Source organism: Clupea harengus, chromosome 26 (genome assembly GCF_900700415.2).
Source record: "Clupea harengus chromosome 26, Ch_v2.0.2, whole genome shotgun sequence".
Lineage (NCBI taxonomy): Eukaryota > Metazoa > Chordata > Actinopteri > Clupeiformes > Clupeidae > Clupea > Clupea harengus.
The window spans coordinates 11,201,596-11,224,467 of NC_045177.1; the positions used below are offsets into that span (position 1 = coordinate 11,201,596).

Sequence of the window (22,872 nt, forward strand, 5' to 3'; positions counted from 1 at the left end):
TCTTGTGGTGAGGTTGCTGAATTGCAAACAGCTAAATATCCTTCATTTTACAAGCGTGTGCGAGTACCTATGATGGCCATCAAATGCCATAAAAGCATGAAAGCCCAATCTCGAGCCAGTGTTTTGGTTTGTCCATTGTGGGCTACTGTAGAAACATGGTGGTGCAACATGGCAGACTCCATGGAAGTGGACTTGCTCCTAATGTAGATAGGAATGGCTCATAAGCAAACCAAAGCTCATAAGCAACCAAAAAAACAGTTCCTAGTTACAGGTAATTATACACATAATCATGAATACTATATTCCATTTCTACTACTAGCCTACATCGGTTCCCAAAGTGGTTCAGGGGGTACGCGGGGAGAAAATGGGGAGAAAATGTCCGCGATAACGGAAAACGGACGGAATTCGCGAAATGCACCCTTTGAAACAGATTTGCAACTTTCAGACGGAAACATAATTTTGTGCTTCAAAATCGCCCAAATTCCACTGTAATTAGCCCTGCAAGGCTGTATTTCTTTCTATTAAACATAACAACGATGAACAAGCATTAATTAAAAAACGTCTGTGCTGAACTCCGCTCCGGCCACGCCCCCTTGTTCAACGGTTGACCTCCGCTACAGCCTGTCAAATGAATTTGCTCATCTTCCCAATCGCCTGCAAATAATGTTTTTTTAGTCTTCTCCTCTGTTGATGGCTGGCAAACAACAACGTTAGAAGGTTTGGGTCACTTGCAGCACATATTATTCACTCATTTTAAGCCATCAATCTATCATACCTGCCAACTCTCCCGTTTTCCCGTGTTTCTCCCGTATTCTGACCCATCTCACGCCCCCCTCCCGTTTTGTCATTTCTCCCTGTAATCTCCCGTATTTTTCGAGGTCCAAACGTATTTTATTAATAATCAAATCAAAATGTTTGTCCAATGTTCTAAAGTTGCCAGATCATGTATGAAACGCAATTATGTCTTACACAATAAATACACTATACCATTTTAACCCATTTGTCAATCTGCCAACCTACATCCTATTGCACAGTTGATCTTTCTGCGCAGGCTAGACGCGTGAAGTTGAAACTGCAGGGGAAAGTGAAATGGAGAATGGCAGAAGGCAACGCCGGTGTACCACTGAAGAAGGTGAAATATGTTTGTAAATTTAAGTCTTGTTGAAGTTGTTGGACAGAAGAGTTTCCATGCATATCGAACAGTCATCTTGATAATAGTCATGCTTTTTGCAATGCGTCAACATGTCAAGTCTCAAAAACATATCCGTGCTGCCGAGGCACAAAAGGGCACTCAGGCAATATCAAATGACATCACTAAGGGACAGACCGAACAAGAGCACGTGCTGCAGGCCGAACTGAAAATGGCAATGTTAGTCGCCAAAACGACATCTCGTTTTCCTTTTGTGATAAGTATCCAGCCAGATTCTGGGGCCTTGTAGGGAAAGATGAGCGCTTCAGTCAGCTGGCTAGGCTGATGAAGGCATTACTTTGCATTCCACATAGCAATGCCTCCTCAGAGAGGGTTTAAGTATGGTTAAAAAAATAGTTACAGAGGATAGAACAAGTTTGAACAACAGCACTTTGTACTCTCTCTTGTCTTGCAAAATTAACTATACTAAGCCTCCTTCAAAGTACACCCGACCTAAGAAAACATTTAGGGCAGCCAAGTCAGCTACCTACATATTCAATACTACAAAACAGTAGTTTTAAATTATAATGCTTATCCTGAGACCCTTGCAAGGCTTACATCAACTGTTCATATGTTCATATGAATGATTTTGTTGAAATAAAAATAATAAGTTATTGCAATAATTAGTTGTTATAATAATAAAGAAGTGATTGTGAATAAATTCATTGTGAATACATAATATTAATAAATAAATACATTTGTTTGTTAATAAATTAAGTTATTGTGTATTTATTTATATACTGAAGACTACATAATACATACGTTGTCTATAAATACTTATATGAACAACATCCCTCAAAACCAGCATTGGCCCGCCTCTGCCATCCATGCTACCCTCAAAACTCCCCACCCCCCCGCCGCCACCGGAATATCCCAGATTTTGCTACTCAAATGTTGGCAGGTATGTTATTTATACACCTAAAATCTACTTCAGACCCTTGTCAATAGAGTGAGTAGACATTAAATATATGTATCTATATACATATTTTGAGAAATGTTTACGTTTTTATGTGTTACCTCTGCCAGTCACAAATATGAGAGAGTGGAGGTTTGGTGTGAACATGTTTAGCTAGCCAGCTAACAGTTAAATGAGTTCAGCCATGTCTGTGAACCCATTTGCTTACAATTTGTAGCTTTTGATACAGTTTCCCCCTATGTATTTTCAGATGTAAAACAGCTCAGAATGATACTCAGCCGTCTCTCTCATCATATAAACTGTCACCATTGTAGGCAATAGTGATAGAAGTGCATAAAGTCTGGACAAAATGAAAGCAGTCTGGTGCGCTGTCTACTGTAAATTCTGTCGTGGTGAACTGGTCTACTGGTCTAGGGATCCTTGAAGATTTCACAGTACACAGAACAGGCCAGATCCTCTTTACAGTTTTTTCCAATCATTTTCACACTTGGTTCAATACCATGTAGGCTACACTTTCTCAAAACACTTAACACATCCATCCAAAATGTTTGTTTTTGCTGTCATGATAACAGCATTATTAAAAGGAGGCTTACAAATCTGAAGTTATACATAATTGTTTACAAAACTGCCACAATGACAGTTGCCTCTTTAGAAAGGTTTAAATCAATAAATCTGAATTAAATGTTTTGCTAAAAGCAGTAATAACTTTTCTGTCAGGCTGGATATGTGGCTCCAACTTGAGATGCTTGTTGTTCAGAGCAACAGGGCACTACCTTATACCTGTCAGTGGGGGGCACTGTTGACATTCAGCACTAAACAGGATGTGCTGGAGAGGTACACAGTCTAAAGCCCTTCTTACACAATTCTCGGTTAAATCAACATGTTACACGTTGTCAGTGCTGGATGGTTCAGTGGTATGGCAGTCAGAACCATAGTGACGGTACTACAATTATGATACATAAAAAAATTATCCTGGAAAAAGTAATACAATTGACAAACCAGTTGAAGCAGCTTTTATTTGATTTTAGTCATCAGTATTTCTGTTTTAACAGTCTTAGGAGTCGAATCAGACTGAAGCTCAAACTGTTCTGCTCCACTGTCTCATGGACCTCAGTTATTCAACAGATTGTACACAACTTAAAAACATGACTACATTTCACCAAACCTCACACAAAGTTTTGGAAAATAAAAGTATGTGATTAATATGTTTAGGAATATCATTTTGAATACATTTCTGTCAAGGACATCTGTCCTTCAATTTGGAATATTAGCAGACTTCAGATCATGTGACACCTCTTGATATTCTTAAGGCAACTAACCATAGAACCAAGTCATTCAGAATTCCTAATGATTGGGGACATCTTAACAGCAAGTCATCTTTAACCTGACAAAGGGAAATGACATCAGCTCTATCTGAACTAATCTACTGTTACTGAAGCCTTCACTGGTGAGATCCTCAAAGGAGAGATCATACAGCCATTAAAGTATGGAAACACTCTCTCAGTGAAAGTGTGTGTGACAGTGTGTAGGCGTGTGTTATCAGGGCCAGAGAATGACAGCTCTCCTCCATCCCAGTCCAGCTGCACTCTGATCCTCTGGAGTTTCTGCTTCACTCTGAGGGAGGTGGAGGGCTGTGGTGTAGAACGTGCTCCATATGTACTATCATTATAAAACACAATCCACATTCCACTCTTAGAGTAATAGTCTCCCTTCCTCTGGGCAGACTCTGTCATCACACCCACACTCCACCATGTGTTCTCTCCAACCTCCACATCCCAGCAGTGAGTCCCTGAGTTAAAGCCCTCAGAGCCCAGGACACTGCCATTCTCGTCAAATCTCTCTGGGTTATCAGGAAGCTGCTGACTCCCACCCTCTCTCAAACTGGTCAGATCCTCAGACAGGATGAGCATTGGGTGTGCAGTGTTGGGATCCAGAGTCACAGGAGCTGCAGAGTGAGAAACACAAATGGTTTAGGTGGAAAGAGCACACAAAAAGAGATACATACACATATACAAACTAGAGGTCATTATCTGTATCTGTATTTGTATCTGTTTAACCAACAAAATGATCTGTCTTTGGGTCTGGATTCAGATAGAAGCCCAAAAGTGGGCGTGGCTTATGTCAGAAGTCAGGGACATGAATCCTTTAGCCTTATATTCATTAGTAATATAATTGGTGTGCTTTCAAAGATTCACTGTATGTATGTGTGTGTGTGTGTGTGTGTGTGTGTGTGTGTGTCTGTGTGTGTGTGTGTGTGTGTGCGTGTGTGTGTGTGTGCGTGTGTGTGACAGTGTGTAGGTGTGTGTTAATAACGGTCTTTGTGGCATGTATTTCAAAGTGGGTGTTCTGTGTATTGTAAATGTGTTGAAATGTTTCTATGCATGGGTTCGTGTGTTTGTGTGTGTGTGTGTGTGTGTGTGTGTGTGACAAATATGCTTTCAATGAAACTGAACAGTGGTGTATCATCCACTATCTGTCATGTAAAATTGATGTATGCCCGCTTCTCTCTCTCTCTCTCTTTCTCTCTCTCTCTCCTTCTGCTCTATTGGGGCTAAGCTCTATCTCAGGCTTTTCTCTGGAAACGACTCTATCAGGCTCTTTCAAGGATTCTATTCAGGCTATTGCACTACTTGGGTTATTAAGGGCCTTTTTCTGAAAACAGCTCTAATGTCTAACGGCTCTATTGCGTGTAGCCCTCCCACCAATGATATGGCTCATACACTACACTAGGGGACAACACAAACAGGGTGGGGTGCACATTAATATCAACTCTTCTTTTATTTAATCTTTACCAACCCAATGAGATCCCTTAATTACCCTTGGCGTGAAAACTGTATAGCACATTTGAACATTTCAGAAGATTGACCTCCGGGAAAAGAAAACTCTTAGCAAACCCGTCAGAACGGAAAACAATACTTACAATACTAAGAAATGTCTTGAATACAGTCCCATATGAAGTATTTTCAAAACAGTAGGGTGAGACAAGTAAGCTAACCGAGTTCAGGCAGGAGCAGTAGTCCGTCAGTGAGGAAAAAAACATACGCTGCACCCCCCAAAAAAGCGTTGGTTATGCACGACAAAAGATAATGTGTTAGGCGTACCGCTATCTTGTTGTCAACGCATGAAAACAAACTGCATTACCACACACCCTGGCACATCCATAGCAATGGAAGATGACATTTCCCTCCGTTGTTCTGAATCCTCCGTTTATCGACATGGGAGAACGATACAGTTCACTGGAGGAACAGTTCACTGGAGCATCCTTAATAATACTCTTTCAATCGCATTCTGCTCACTTTAAAAATGTCTTCTGTTTTAGCTTCACTGTATCCTTATCAATTCTTAAACTCAACTGAAATATCCCAGCCAATTCAGATACATTTTCTTTTTCACCCGTAGACCTGCGTCTACACACTCTTCATCACTTCCGCTCTCCTCCAGTTCCCCCTTCCGCTTGGCAGCTCTTTTGATCTCTTTACTTGTCTTCAGATTTCTTTGGAGGTTCTTTCTGCTCTTATTTATGTAAAGCACATCGAATTGCCTCTGTGTATGTAAATAAACTCTCTCTCTCTCTCTGTCTCTCTCTCTCTGCCTCTCTCTGTGCTTGAGTGTGTGTGTGTTTTGTGTTTGAAAGGGATATATACACTTACTATATTGAACAATCTTCTGCATCTTCTCCCAGACTCTGAACTTCAGGTTGCCCAGGTGTTTTGCCACATTGATCAGAGCTCCTGAAACCCTCTCTGGATCCTGCGGTGTGTCCTGGACTCTGGAATAACATTCAGGAGTCAGTGCTGCTGTGGGTTTGGGTTCAGAACCACAGAGAAGAGAGAGACAGGAGGCAGATCACTCACCTTTTCACTGTGCTCTTGTAGTTCTGTGAAATGGAGGAATATCATAACAAATATTGTTATTACTCGTTTGATAAATGAATAGTAAGTAATTAAATAATTAAATAAATTAATAACTTAATGTATTGACACACATCTTTCTGTGCGCCTGTCCTAGCTGAAAGACTCTTCAGGTAACACCTGTCCCACCTCACCTGCACACTAATCTCACCCTGCCCATCTTAAGCACCTGATGTCAACATTTCCTTGCTGGAAGCTTCTCAATATAACCTCAATATAGAACCCTCAATATAACCTCAAAAATGAACCCTCAATATAAAACCCTCAATATAATCTCAATATAACCTCAAATTCGAACAAACTGCAAACTGCTCTCTCTGCTCCTCTCCAAGATGGAGGACTCTTCAGATAACACCCCCCCCCCCCCTCAATTGTAATGCAGCACTTGTCATCTTAATCCTTATATGGATGACAGTCAGAGATTTCCAGTTTTCCCTTTTCCTTGTTCTGCATATCATATTATCCACCTTTTCATAGATCATTTCATACACAGCTGAAAGAATATCTCACAAATACAAATACATTAATTTGGTTGGATGTGTGTGTGAGTGTGTGTGGCATTGCTCTACAGAGGGTGGTAAGTAATTTCAGTGAAACACAGGGATGAGTGAGTGTTCTCAAGAAAGAAAATGGTTCCAAATTAACCTTTACCTCCTTAGTCCCAGACTCTTTAGGTGAAACCAACCCAGCTCCCTCCTACCTCAACCCCAATGACACCTCCTTAGTCCCAGACTCTTCAGGTGAAACCAACCCAGCTCCCTCCTACCTCAACCCCAATGACACCTGCTCCCTGAACTTTTATATAATTAATGTAATGATGTGTAGCTAAGAGTGAATAGAAGTGGTGTTAACAGGTCCTCACACACTTCCTGTTGTTCTCACAAATGTATCTTAACGGCCAGAGATTGTATCATCAAAATTATTAATCAGATTTTAAGAGTCATTATACAGACAGTGGATGGTTCTCACCTGCAGGAATGTGATGTCATCAGCTCCCATTTTCTCTTCTATGGCTCTGATTGTGTCTGAAAGAGATGACATCTCTCTGCTCATCTTCTCAATTTCCTCCTTCATCATCTCACTCTTCCAAGTCCCCTCATCCCTCAGTTCTGCTATCCTGGCTGCCTCTTCATCTCGTAAAAACTTGTGAAGCTCCTCAAACTCCGCCTTGATCTGCCTCTCTGTGAGTTGGGCCTGCCTCTGGTTTAGCAAACAAAAGATATTCATGGATGTCATCCCCAAACATATTGACATTGTGTTAAATAGGCTCATACTTACCTTAACATATTGTGCTGTTTTTTCACAGGTGACCTTAGCTTCTTTACATAGCTCCATCTGTTTCCTTAGGGGCTCCATTTTAATCTTGAGCTCCTCCTGGAAAGAATCAACACTGGTTGCAATAGGGTAACACTTCCAGACTGCTTCTGAATTTTTGTCATGTGAAGGGACCGGCATTTGAGATGTCAAATCAAAGGGCCTTGTCTCCAAGGCCTCTTGAATTTAGGATGACACCCCCATCATTTAGCCAGCATACAGCCAGCATATAACCAGCATATCGCCATTATATAACCAGCATATAACCAGCATATAGCCAGCATATAACCATCATTTAGCCAGCATACAGCCAGCATATAGCCATTATATAACCAGCATATCGCCATCATATAGCACAGCATATAACCAGCATATAGCCAGCATATAACCAGCATATAACCATCATATTGCCAGCATATAATCATCATATAGCACAGCATATAGCCAGCATATAACCAGCATACAGACAGCATATAGCCATCATATTGCCAGCATATAACCAGCATATTGCCAGCATATAACCAGCATATTGCCAGCATATAATCATCATATAACCAGCATAAAATCAGCATACAGCCATCTTACAACCAGCATATAGCCAGCATGTAACCAGCATGATCACTGGTGAGTAATGATCAATTTTCAAATGATCAATCTACAGATGATCCAGAAAGAACCGCAGCTGTTCAGGACTAATGGTCAGAGCCTCTTTGAGACCCATAATATAAATACTTTATCAACGTGGAACAGCTTAGAGCCCAAACAAACAAACAAGCAAAAAACAATAGGACACTCACCTTAAAGGCAAGCACTTGTGCACTGATGGGCCTGAAAGTGTGGTTCTTATGTATTTCTGAGGTCCGACAGTTAAAACAAATCATCTCTCCATCATCTTGACAGAAGAGTTTGACCTCTTGTCTGTGCAGGCTGCAGAAGGCATCTGGAAAAGTCATGTGAGCAAGTAATGAACATGTGTGTGTGCAACTTCTAGAACACTTGGCTGTATAACTCAAATACACTATTGGATTCATTTCTAAACACGTCTGTGTTCATCAGTGGTACTAGAAATGAACAATACTGCAGCTACTGTGCACATACAGTCCATTTGCTTTCTTGACAGTCTTAAGATTCTCCACCGAAATTACATCTGTTTTGTGTTCACTTCTCTTGTACCGAATTATTGTAGGTGGTTGTTGGTGGTTGGTTGGTATTATTCAGAGCCTACCAACGCAGCAAAATAAAAAGGTTGTACCTGTCAGAGACATCAAGAGGAGGTATGATGACTCACCAGACTCTTTCTTCCTCTGACATCCCTCCTCCTCCTCCTGATCCACTTTCTGTAAATCTCCAGAAACACTCTGCTTTCTTGTGTGGTCACCGCCATATTCTTCTACATCAAAAGACATTTATGGTCAAAACACATACTGATATGCTGTGGCAAGTTAATGACCTGGATAAGGCAACTGTTCAGAATCATGTTAAAGATTCTTGTAAAGTTTTATAAACAATCACCAATGTGTGTGTCCTCGAATATCTGAAGATGTGTCAACACTAACTGCCAGCTTGAAGTGATAAATATTGGCAGTAGACATCACATTGAGATGGATAAACACCATTAAGGAAACTGTGCTTTTACAAACCAAACATCACTTGTTGAAGTGTCTAGGGGGTGTGGCTGTAGGTAAGGCACCATCTAACACTAAACACAGTCTCTTATCAACAATGCCATGATGCTGATAAGAGATGATCATATGAGCTGTATTACTCCACAAGGTTGGATGACATAAGATGAAATATTACTTCAAAGTAGGGCTGAACGATTTGGGAAAATAATCGAATTGCGAATTTTTACCAAAATATTGTGATTGCGATTTTTTTTTTATCCTCTTTTTTTCCCCAACAAAACGTAATGAATGATTTAAATATGACCAACACAATATTAGATACATTTAGTGTAAAATATTCTTTCCCACATTTTACATTTTTATTTAATTGCTCATTACAGAAACAAGAACAACAAATTGGTGGCTTTGCCACTGTGCATTTAAGTAATAAAAAAAAAGTAATTTTAAGTATAAACACTAGGCATGCACTTTTTAAACACTGTGTGCAAAATGTACCATCTTAAAAACAAAATAAAAAAATATTATTATTTTTATTTATTTTTTAGACCACGTTTTTTAATCGCGAACGTTGTTCTATCATATCGCGATTAAATCGCAAATGCAATTAATCGTTCAGCCCTACTTCAAAGCAGTCCTTGAAGGTCTGCAGCTCAAACGTACCCAGTTCCTTTTCCATGTCCATGGCCAGCTGGTTCTGGTTCATCTTCCTTAAGATTGTCAATACGACTCTGTCAGAACATTTCAGGGTGTATGCTTGTACTATTAGGTCTACAGTGTCATCAGAGTCTCCTTTCTCCAGTTTGCCCGATGGGATTTTGTCCATGTCCTTCAAATGGTGGTTGAACTTCTTAAGCTCAGCGCCTGTGAGCTTCCCCAGAGTTTTTCTCAGTATATCCTTGATGGAATCCATCATGGAGTCTGGTGTTTCAAAAAGTACAAGTGCGGTCAAACTCAGCACAGAGACAAAAGAGAGGCTATGACTTCAGGAGTCAGATGTTAATGTTTAGGGATGAGTGTTTGGGTACATAGCAATAACTAGAATAACCTAGAATAACCCACAGTACAAACCATGGAAGAGTCACCAGGAGATTTCCTCTTCTTTCACCTCTTATAACAGGAATGGGCAGAGCGAGCTTACTTCTCCAACTCCAACTTTCACCACAAGAGACAAACTAAAACAGGGAGAGATCATTATCTTACCTTTGTTATGGGCCGTATCTGTACAGTCATCATTACAGCCCCGAAACATCATAAAACCCCTCGGATGGATTTGGATAGATTACAGGGACAGGGCATGTTAACATGCTGAGTGACATATGATCACAGTATGGCCAGGTTAACAATGAATAACAGACTGCTCTAAAAGAAGACAAAATAATTATAATCTTAATTAATAATATCATTTTCATCTATAATCAAAGCAATTCAGAATTTAAATTGTCGGAGCACAAACCCTTTAGCCTACATATGACTTGGGGCAAATGACGTCACACACACACACACAAATCCAAAACACTTGCATTCGAATGGAATAGGAATTCTTACCATGCTGATAGATAAATCCTTTATAACCCCCCCATATACTAACTGGTAGGCTACACCAATACTGAGATCTGAAGACGTTGGTCATTATTATGAGTAGGCTATTACACATTTACTTTGGTGAAATCTCACGGTACATGTTTCTGTCCATACTTACCAACCAAGTTACGTGTTTTGGAGTTACTAAAGAAGCGGGGAAAACGAAGCAGACATATTAATCCCAAATAATTATGTGTTATACAATAGTTGCTAAACAAAGGCATCCATGCAACTTCCTTTCACTTCATGTCAGCTTTTCCGTTACACCACGGAGACTCGACGTCACTCAGTAACTCGGACTGGGCATTCCCTGGATATTTTGGTTTTCCAGAACTGCTGCACACAATTTTTACAGACACTGTGACTGCATGAAGGGAAAACAGGGTTGTTGAAGACGTCACAGCACACAGGACAGGATAAATCCTCTTCGGAGAAAGGTCTCGATAATAGTCTTGTTACAGTTACTCATTTGCAATGGCTGCTAACACAGTTTGCTTTCACTTTCACACACGTTCACAGTTTGAAAACCATGTCTCTCTGAACAGGAAAACACAACATAGTAAAGTCACAATGCTGTCAGCTACATATTCATGTATTTGAAACCAGAATGGTTGGATTGTTTTTTGAGTGTAAAAGTACACCAGAGAACTCGTACCTGTTCAAATTTAACTGAAAAATCAGTCAGTCACTGGAGTCCGTCCGTCTCAGTTCCCCAAATCCGACGTTGAGGCGAGTCAGAGGGAGGGACTTTGGTTTAAGAAGATTCTGATTGGCCAGCTCAGCTATACCATTAGAGAGAGAGAGAGCACCTTTTCATCTGTTGTGATGTTTGACATGTATAAATGACTTCATGACTTGTCATGCCATACAGTTTACTCACAGGAGGGATGTTTCTGAAAGGCCCTCAGTCTCTACTTCAAAGTGTTCGCCATGAACAAATGAGCACAGCACAAATGAACATATGTGACAAGTGGAAGTGCAACGTGATTGTTTGGTCTTTTCTCATCCAGTTTTATATCAAATGCTGTCATTAAACATATAGTTTGAAGTGAAATACATTCAAATACATCACTAGTGGCAGGAACGGTAGAACAGGTCTGTGTGTTTGTGTATGCGTGTGTGATGCCGCGTTTCATAGGCGCGTCCTCACCGAATCCTAATGGCGGACGCAACGGACTTTTGTTATATTTTTTTTTTATCAAAACGGAGACTTCTACAGTCCTTATTGTACATCCCCACACAACTCACTGAAATAGTTTACCTTGGTTTACTGGTTTACCGTTCCAAGAACGTCCCAACGACATTGAGTGGACGTCTGGGAAACGTTTTCTCCCTCGCTAAACATTTTAAAAAGAAAACTAAAAACGTACCTCTTCACCTTAGCCTTTAACTAGCTACGACTTCGCACTATATAAATACTTTTAATTTAATGTAATTTAATTATATATTTTCTTTTATTCAATGTGTTTTACTTTGATCTTCATCGTGATACAACGTGATATTAAGGGGTTAGATGAAATATATCTCTGCAGAGTTAATTTTTTTCTATCTTATGTTATGCATTTTATGTATTCTATTTTTTATTTAAATCTTTATGCACTCTATCCCTGTTTTTATGTTTTATGTTTATTTGATGTCTATTTTTATGTGGATCACTCTGCATGTTTTTATATTCAGTCTTATATTCAGACTAAGACTGAAAAAGTGACGAGAGATTCTGCAAGTAAAAGTTCTTCGGTTTTGTACCCAGTTGTGGACCTCTATTTATTTCCTGCTGGCTAGTTAGATTAAATACAACATTGTTTGGTTTGGAGTCCTCCTCCTGAGCTCCTCCACCGTTATTGGGTATCTCACACTTTGATGCCCTGAGCATGTTCTCAGCAGGCTATGCACACTCTGAAATGCCTACTGGGCTGGGTAAACAGGGCTGGGTGGGGCGGCAGGGCTGGGTGGGGCAGTAGGGTTTGATGGGGCAGTAAGGCTGGATGGGGCTGGGGCGGAGGCTCCACCAGACAGTGGTGACTGGTGGAAAATTGACACCTTTGCCGATGGCCCACCTGTTGCCACCTGCAGGGCCTTGCGCTTCCGTGCCTTCTTGGGCGCCATTTCTTCAAAAACGTTGTCAGCTAGCTGCTTCGCTCAAATCCCAGACAAGTTTCTTATACATAGTGGAGGAGGTTCTCCTCTTTTTCATCAAAATAGGAGAGAAGAAGGAGCACCATATCCTTGATATCTTCTGAGCAGCCCTTCAACTGTCCTCTCAGAATTTTCAGCTTTGTGACAGCCTGCAAAACTAGTTTGTTCTTGTCTGCACAAATGGTTCTCATGAAGTAAAGAAGCCATGTCCCGTTTTTTCTACATTGGTGAGGAAAGTGTCTTTAAGTGATACCCCAGTGAGCTCTTGGAAGTGGACTGTCATGCCAATATCCTGGAACAAAAAAGGTCACTCCTCCATGAGGGATTGCAGATCCCTTGTTTATCTCTTTGTACGTTGGGAGTAGTAGGTGCAATTCATAAGAGTTTTTACCTCTTCTGAGCTTAAGTTAGTGTGTTCACGGAGCACCTAAAGAGTTGGACAGATGGATTGGCCAGTCCATTTCCCAAATGACCCGCGTCTGTGTACTTCGGGAACTTTTGTGCAGCACTTCACAGCTTTTCCAAGTTAACGCCATCTGAAGTCGTGGAGGCAAAAAAACTTGTATTTCACAGCCCTACTGGCAAATCTTAATCCGAAATAACAAAAAACTAATTCTCAAACACTTTTACTTGGCTATCTGCTAACTTTAGTACATATCTGGGCAACACAATATATGGACACCTTTTAACTGTACATAAAAAAAAAATCTTTCTGTTGCTATTTCTAGTTTATTCTTGGATGTTTCTTGACTGAAATCCTTACATTTCAATTTAAAGTAATCTTCTATTATGTGAATGTTATCAACCTGGACCCCCCCGCCCCCACACACAAACCTTTTGTAGTATTTAAATTCTTTACGAAAAAAACAAGCAGTTGTTTATGTATTTGAAGAATTTTGTGTATATATATATATATATATATATATATATATATGTGTGTATATGTATGTGTATGTATATTCTTTTTTGGAAAATGTACCATAGCAAAATAGTGTTTACCTCACACATGCATAGGCCTATTGATTGAAAACATTTTATAATTCATCAAAGCTTTTAACAGTGGAAGACAGTGAGCAAATGCAAACAACACTGATGTTGAATAAAGAATTACATTTTAGGAAAATACTCAATGCAATTACACCAACCTAAGAAAAGATCTCCGTCGGATTCATGAACGCCGATAGAAATGTGTTAAGTATGTACAGAGAAACTGCACATACAGGATGCATGTACGTAGTTGTATTGTTACCCTTTCCATCAGAATAATCCAGATTTGTATCTCTGTTTCATAGTCTACATTAATTTGAAGATTTAGAAAGTAAAGCCCTGTCAAAGACAACCTGGTGAAGAGGCCTAACACAATCTACTCTAGTCCTTAGAATCTCAAATGTAGCTCTCTCTCAATTTTTTCTGTGCAGAAATCAGACTCAGACCAGGTGTGCAGAAATATGAGTCTTCAGGTGTTTCTCCAAATCTAGTTAATGAGATGTCTTCAACCTGCACTTGGCTGAAGTAGTTATTTACTAAATGAATACAGAAGATCAAAGTTAAGACACGGACAAACAACTGTATGAAGTAGAGAAAGGTAAGAAGCCATGTTATGATGTTGGTTCTCGTCTTACACAAAATATTGCTACATACATACACATAACATTGTGATGATACTGAAGTTTGTAAAGGGAAGTGTGTATAAGAGAATCTTTCATTTTAAAGGTGCATTGCATAGTGCACACTAGGTGATAGTGTGATGGTTTAAATGTGTGGATTATGAAACTGGGGGAGAGTAGAAATATAGGAAGGCTGGTTAAAGGAAACACCATGAGGAGCCTCTATGGAGTGTGTGTGTGTGTGTGTGTGTGTGTGAGCCTCTGGCCTGTTAAGCCAGGCTTCTCTGTCTGGGTTTGATCCTCAGGTACAGCTGTGTGAGAGAAGGGGGAGATGAGCTGTGAGCACTGGGCATTTCCCTCCTCCATCTCCTCACACATACACATACACACACACACACGCAGGGTTGTGGAGGGCAGTGACATCATTACTTCTGTGTGGAGGGATATCCTAAGTGCTCAAAATTCCTCTACAGACACAGAGACCAGCATGAGCATCCAGATCAGCCTGGGTGATATTCACCCTCTGATGGGCTGTTCAGACAGTGATCAATGGTGCCTGTGTGGATTGCTGGGTTTGGGGTTACTGTGAGTGTGAACATGTAATAAATGAACACCCTGAACAATGTCTGCACCATGAGCTGACACAGAACACCCAAAGGTTCAGTCCTGAACACTTACAGCACCTAAACCATGTTTCTGTTTCTTTAAGGAAATGAATTCAAGGCTGAAAGAGGAAACTGGAAACTGTGTTATAACGGCTTGTACAGAAGTTCACTCTGAAACAGTTAACAGCCAGTACGGGTAGAACATGTCTTCCGTGGCTACACTGATCTCAAGGTAAGTGCATTTACTTGTTTTGTTGTTACATTGAAATGGATATGGGTTGAGGGTGAAAATGAAAAAAATATATTTACATTTGAATCAATAATTGATCTTGATTGTCAGGCATATAAACAAATGCTCTAAATATAAGCTTATAGACCTGTTGGCTAGAGGATTGATGGTCCCAAAATGTAACAAATTTGTCCTCATGTCTCGGTGACTCTAAACATGGTGTCTGGAATCTGTAAGAAATTACAGAAGTAGAGAAGAGGTTTATCCTGTGGTCACAGAGACCATTACCCTTAGTGCTTTTTACAGCCCTTGGAAGAGAGCCATTTTTGGTACAGCAGGCAGCTAAAGTACAAAACAAAACGTGTACATGACTAACTAAGACAGTGGAAAGAATGAACAAGATTAAAACCTTTATCTTTATATTTCTAAAACATGGAAAATGTCAGGCTGTACGTTTGAGAGTGGGGTGATATTTACTGGTGCAGCTGAGGTCAGACTAAATAGTGGGGTAGATAGTAGAAAATCTGTTCAAAATGTGATACAAGCACCAAATTTGGCATGGTGGTTCCCAAGGGTCTAGCTAAATCTGCCTGAAGTGCCATTCAAAAATCCAAGATGGATGCCGAATGCGTCTGTCGGCCAAGGATCCGTATTTCCGCTGGGATCGGTATTAAAACTGGAAGTGAGTACTTCATTCTGTTTTTAATGTATGCATTTGTAATTTGCTGCGGTATGTTGTGTACAGAATAGCACTGATAATAAGATTTATAATTATTTACATGTGTAAAAATGTATTTGATAGTCTGCATCTTGTTTTTGCACTCAGAGCATATCAACCCTAAACTCTAGGTCTAGCTAGCTTGTTAGCTATCCAGTTGCTCACCAACTGACTAGTTCGTTACTTGCTGTTACCACAGGCTTTTCTTCAAGAATCAATTGTGCTGCCATTCGCATATTTTACACAACGGGTGTGATCACTTGTCGGAATTACATACTCACTTCCTGTTTTAATACCGATCCCAGCAGAAATACATATCCTTGACCGACAGCGTCTGCCAAAAATGGTTTTGCTCATAGATATGTACTTAATGCATTCGAATGATCTTGGTGTCAATTTATATGTTTTCTTGCATGCTGAATCTAATTTATTTGTCAATCTGCCCCACTAAAAGTCTGTATTTAAAAAACAATCCTTAATTTGATATTTTCTTACTTCCATTGTTGACACAGTGGCCATATCATTGGGCAATGTGACTGGCAACATGCAAAGTACACGACCTAAGGTTAGTTTAATAAACTTGGCAAAGTTAACGGCTGGAGCCGTTCTGGTAGACTAAGGTTCAAAGGTTCCTTCAAACCCTGACATAATCCATGTGTAGTATGGATAGAAATCTGTGTATTACCAACTAATCTTTTTATGTTTGTATTTGTATGAATGTCCAGAGAGTTACATATTAATCTACACTCTTTCCAATCTTTCATACATGGATGTTCATTTTTCTTAATAATAATGTCTTGATTGATGTTTCTAAACCTCCTGGCCATTTTGCATTAGTGTTAAACATCATAATAAAGTCCAACAAGTAGGCTATGAAACAATAGCTTGTCAGTACTGAACAATTGTTGAAACCTAAGATATTGCTTTAAACATTGTTGCATTTCGAAGTACGTAGTTTATGCCAAGGTCTCTGACAATATCCTTCGCTTTAAAAGACAAGTCACATGTCAGTTGTAGCTCTTCGCCTATGTTTGTGAGTATCCTTGTTATTTTTACAACACAGTTTTCAAAGCACTACATTTTATGTGTTTTCATGGGTTGAACTTGAAATAAAATAGATTACAGAAGAGGTTACATTTATTTAAGCACTAACCTCTTTAATACATGGATGTCCATTTTTACTTATAATAATGTCTTAATGCTTGCAGGTGCAATATGACAAATATTTGTCAACATGGTGGTGTTTTAATCCAAAAGCATGTAGACATACCATAATAATGTAATTCTACAGGAGTGGAGAATTGAAAGAATAATGAAGTACCAAGTCTTTACAAATAATAATATAATATAATATAATATAAAGGGAAGACTGTGAGTTATGCCTCAGGGATTCCATTTTGACCGTAAACTTAGACTGTTTTGATGTTTCGATTAAGAATTAGATGAATTCTATGTTGAAAAACAATGCAACCGCGACACCTGCTGGCCATTTTGCATTAACTTTAAACATCTTAAACAAATCCAACAAGTAGGCCATGAAACAATAGCTTGTCCATGCTGAACAATGGTTGGAGATTAATGTAACTTGTGTATCCAAGTCGAAGGAAAACCTAATTATTTACCAAAACGTTCATGTAGGCCTATAGGGGTTATTGATGAAAATAGGACCAGGAATCACCCCGGCATTTCTCTGTGTAGGCCTTTGCTGAAGTCAGTTATTTATTAACAGTTAGACCTACTTATTCGAATTCGAGTAGCATAGAGTATAAAATAATACTGAGTACATTACCAAAATATATCTATGGATTATACAGGGTTATAATGTCATTGCTGTATTTGAACTGATGTTTTATTATTTTTTTTCTGCTGTTCTGGCTTAGTGAGACAACTGAAATGAATCAAGACGTAGAGGAGGCTGCAGGTCACAGTAAGACACTCAGACCAGAGTCTGCACTACACAGCTGTGTGACCATGAAGAATGACCAGGACATGGATGATCCTGTAAACATGAACAGCACATCAACACAGACCGATGCAGGGTGAGTACAGAAAGCATGAATTCACTCACTCAAACACAAACTTGCTCAAAGACACACTCATGTACACACGCACACACACACCCATCAGAATGCTTGATTTAGAGAGCTGATAGTAAGCATATTTGGCTTGGTAGCTGGCTGTGGGTCTGAGATGCCTATAGCAGAGATGACAGGAGAGCGATGACCGCTGACATTTATTCGTTTTTGCAAAAGAAATGTGAACCTTCTCTTCTTCTTCACTTATGTCATGATACGTTAGAGTTATGTGTATCATAACATAAGTGAAGAAGAAGAGAAGGTTCACATTTCTTGTATGATTGATGTGTGTGTGTGTATTTATGGTATGGGTGGGAATAACAGGTTACAAGTCACAATCCAATACTTTCACCTTAACCGTTAAAGTGAAAGTATTGGATTGTGACTTGTAACCTGATATTCCCACCCATACCATAAATACACACACAAACACACACCAATCATCATCACCAAACATCTCAACATTTCTCTGTGGAATGATTAGATGGGTTCACACTTAATGTTATATAAAAATATCTGCACCAATACAGAAAGAATCCCTCTCTCTCTCTCTTTCTTTCTTTCTCACTCACAAACACACACACACACACACACACACACACACACACACACACACACACACACACACACACACACACACACACACACATGAACATTGACAGACAGACACACACACACTATTAGGATTGGTAAAATAAGATAAAAAGCTTTGTGTGTCTCTGTGTGTGTGTGTGTGTGTGTGTGTGTGTGTGTGTGTGTGTGTGCGTGTGTGAGAGAGAGAGAGGTAGAGAGAGAGAGAGATTCATTCTGTGTGTGTGAGAGTGAGTGAGTGAGTCACAGAGTCACATTCTGCATTGGTGCAGATATTGTTATATAACATTAAGCTTGAGCACATTCATTCATTCCACAGATGAATGAGTCTATATTGATTGGTTTCTTGTGTCTCCTTGTGTTTGTAGACGACACACACACAGACCTCCATCTCCAGCGCCCAGCTGTGTGTCTATGAAGAGTGACCGGTCCATGGGTCAGCCTCTTAACTTCAGCAGTCAACCAGTTCCATCAGATCTAAAGTGAGTAGATTTCATATAAGTTATTGAGACATGTCAGTGTTGTCACATGCAATTCTACACACAAACACAGACACACACACACACACACACACACACACACACACACACACACACACACACACACACTGTTATGAAAGAGGATTGGTAAGATAAGATACAAAAGCAACAGGCTGAAGCTTTCCTTCCGTAACGAAGCAAAGGTATAACCTAAACACTGTAATGGAAAACATGTAGAGGTTTGTCTGTTATAGAGTGAGTGAGTGAGTGAGTGAGTGAGTGAGTGAGTGAGTGTGTGTGTGTGTGTGTGTGTGAAAGAGAGAGTCACATTCTGCATTGGTGCAGATATTGTTATATAACATTAAGCCTGAACTCATTCATTCATTCCACATATCAATGAGTCTATGTTGATTGGTTTCTTGTGTCTCCTTGTGTTTGTAGACGACACACACACAGACCTCCATCTCCAGCACCCAGATGTGTGTCCATGAAGAGTGACCGGTCCCTTCTTGCACCTCCTAACTTCAGCAGTCAACCAGTTCCATCAGGTCTAAAGTGAGTAGATTTCTTATAAGTTTTTGAGACATGTCAGTGTTGTCACATGCAATTCTACACACAAACACACAGACACACACATACACACACACTGTTATGAAAGACGATTGGTAAGATAAGATAAAAAAAGCTTCCCATACGTAACAAAGCAAAGGTATAACCTCAATTCCATAATGGAAAACATGTAGAGGTGTATCTGTTATAGAGAGGGTGTGTGTGTGCACGCGTGTGTGTGTGTGAGTGTGTGTGTGTGTGTGTGTGTGAGTGAGAGAGAGAGAGAGAGAGAGATTCATTGTGCATTAGTGCTGATAGTGTTATATTACATTAAGTGTGAACACATTCATTCATTCCACAGAGAAATGACTCTATGTTCATTGGTTTCTTGTGTATAATTTAATCCGCCCACTTTGGGTAGCGGGCCCCATCAGGTCTAAAGTGAGTTATCAGCCTTTAGGTTTTGGAAGAGATTCAAACCTCTCCATCATGTAAAAATATATATATACAGAGAAATTATATAGATTATATAGATATATGTATATATATGTGTGTGTGTGTGTGTGTGTGTGTGTGTGTGTGTGTGTGTGTGTGTGTGTGTGTGTGTGTGATTCCCTAGACTTTTGGGATGTAATTAACTTGCGCTGGAGCCAGCAACTCTGATGTTAAAGAAGTGAAAAAAGGCTCCTACTACTCTCTCACACACACACACGCACACACACACACACACACATCAATGCTATTTGTCGTGGCAAGACAATATACCTTTTGGCTAACACTATTTTTCTGTAAAGAACTTTAAAAAAAGACGGGGAATTTGCTCATCATTTGATCATCAATACACACCTTTACTGGTCTTCCTTGATGAACGCAACCACTTCTGACTCTTTCTAGAAGTGGTCGGATTCACTCCAGGAGATTCCTCTTTTCCTCTGCTGTCACATCCACATCGGTGATTTTGATAGAGTTTGGCAACTTGAAGTGTAACTATATTCACATTGAGTCAGCTGATCACTACTCTTGTCTTGTTGTCCCAGCTCATCTTAATTTGTATGTACCTAAGGCAAGCCATGGAGATAGACATTCCAAAGAAAGTCTTCAGTTCTTCAGGGGTGGGGTTCCGTGACTGTCCTGGTGTCTGGAGGTCACACTAATTGGTGTAAACTGACATATTATGAAACAATTCACTGTCTATATATTTATCAAAGTAGTGAAATGTGTCCCAGTCGGCTCTTATGTTGGCATCCTCGTGAGGGTAATAATGAATTTCCTCCACCATGGGTACAAATCTAGATCTCTTCGTTTGTCACACATTTAGTCTGCTTCATGTTATGTCTCTGCAGTGAATTGAGGTCTGATCTGACCCAGGATGAACACACAGACATGGTAGAAAGCAGCAGACACCTGCACACTGAACACACACCAGACAGAAGGAGCAAACCAGGTAAGGGTTTCCTGATGTTTATACTTCTATGAGATCGGATAAAGGAGTAGCTCAAAAGACAGGGGACGGGAACCTTTTCAGCTGGCAGAGCCATACAAAAATAGTGATATATGTATATATAATTATTATTATTGTTGTGGCCTCTATTATGAGTGTAAACCTCAAGACGATTATCCACACATGCCCCGTCTCAGTAACTGATAAGACAGGGGTCGGGAACCTTTTCACACACATACACGCACACACACATATATACATGGACGGATTAAGAAACCACGGGCCCCTGGGCCTGGACATGTTAAAGGCCCCCCCCCAAAATTATTAGCGACACTTTTCATCCACATGTTCGGATACATTTAGAAAGCAGGGTCTGCTTTGCCTACGAACCTTCGACGCTGGCTGCATTGTCTATAGTTATGCCCCTGGCGCACATGCACATTTTCTAACACAGCACAGGTACACTCTATTAAAGCCATTAGCAAATGAACAAAATACACCTTTTTCAATCACAAATAAGAGATACATAACAGCAACTTCACGCAGAGGCTCTGGCTTAGGGGCCCCCTGAGCTCATGGGCCCCTGGGCCTGGGCCCGGTAGGCCCGTTCGTTAATCCATCCCTGCATATATATATTAAACTAATCAGTTCATTGGGGCTGGAAAGATCTGTTTGCTATTATCATCATTGTTGTTATTATTGTTGCGGCCTCCATTATCAGTGTAAATCACAAGAAGATTATGCACACATGCCCCGTGTGCAGTTTTTTCTTCATACGAATATTCATCAGTCCATTGGGGCTTGAAAGATCTGGACTTCTTGTGTGTCAGCCATTTTAACTTCACTAAGAGGACACTAACAACGTTTTGAGTTGAGCTTTGATTAGTGAATTTGACTTGGATATGACCTAAACAACATCCCTTTATCACAACAGAATTGAAGAAGGTGGAATTAATTTAGAATCAGTGTTGTGGTGGGAGCGTAGCACTCCCCACCTCCAGTATGAGCAAAGTGTGTGAAGATCAAAGTCAAAGTCAAAGTAGCTTTATTGTCAATTTCTTCACATGTCAAGACATACAAAGGAATCGATAGGATGTTTCCCACTCTCCCACGGTGAAACATATAAAAGGTGCACAGGCACAACAGATAAGACAAGACATTTCCCAAATACTAAGTAAACATAAAGATTCACGTACAGTGGTTATAAATTATTATATATTATATTATATAAATTATTACGTTATAAATACGTAATACAATCTTAAACGTAATACAAGTGATAAAAGTGCAGAGTCCTGAGTGATTTTTAGGGGGGAGGGGGGGGGATTTCAGCTTCCTGTCAGACTGGAGGATATGGCTGGGGGGAGTGAGGGGAGAGAATTTAGCTTCCTGACAGCTTGGTGTATGAAGCCATTTCTTAGTCTGGTGGTGCGGCAACGGAGGCTCCTATACCTTCTTCCAGAGGGTAGGAGGCTGAACAGACTGTGTGCGGGGTGGCTGGCAATCGAGGTAGCTTTCCGGGTGAGGCGGGTGGTGTATATGATACATCAGTCACACTGACACAGGACAGTCATCGCTATACGTTACCCAAAGACTTTCACTGATAATGACGAACACATTAATGTGCTTTTATACAGAAATTACATTCCATGTTGTTTGGTTAAAAGAGATGTAGATCGGCTTATACTAAGATTTGTGCTGAGGTGAGATTGGTTTTTAGAAATTGTTGAATCTAAATTGTCTCAAACACACTTCAGTGTGTGCACACAAATTGCATGAGTGCTCATGGTAAGCTAATAAAGAGGGAAACGCCCTTCCCTTTGCATCCTACAGCCACTACACCCCTGATAAGAATAGAGATTAACATATTTAGGTTAGTTATTACTAATGACATGCCACTAAAATG

At 40.0% G+C, this 22,872-nt stretch overlaps 1 protein-coding gene and 1 long non-coding RNA gene across 4 annotated transcripts in view; both read left to right on the forward strand.

Annotated features, from left to right (window-relative positions):
• Nucleotides 1–15,084: 15,084 nt before the first annotated feature.
• Nucleotides 15,085–18,915, forward strand: LOC116219912. The gene is made up of 3 exons (XR_004163351.2): nucleotides 15,085–15,116; nucleotides 17,712–17,870; nucleotides 18,866–18,915. It is a non-coding gene; the product is annotated as an uncharacterized LOC116219912 (long non-coding RNA).
• Nucleotides 18,916–19,448: 533 nt separating this feature from the next.
• LOC105894509 (NLR family CARD domain-containing protein 3-like) overlaps nucleotides 19,449–22,872 on the forward strand; it is a 74,501-nt gene continuing 71,077 nt past the window's right edge. For all 3 annotated transcript variants that reach the window (XM_042703950.1, XM_042703952.1, XM_042703953.1), the window contains exon 1: nucleotides 19,449–19,531. In XM_042703950.1, coding sequence (XP_042559884.1) covers nucleotides 19,464–19,531 — 68 coding nt within the window. In that variant the 5' untranslated portion in view covers nucleotides 19,449–19,463. The remainder of the gene's footprint in view (nucleotides 19,532–22,872) is intronic.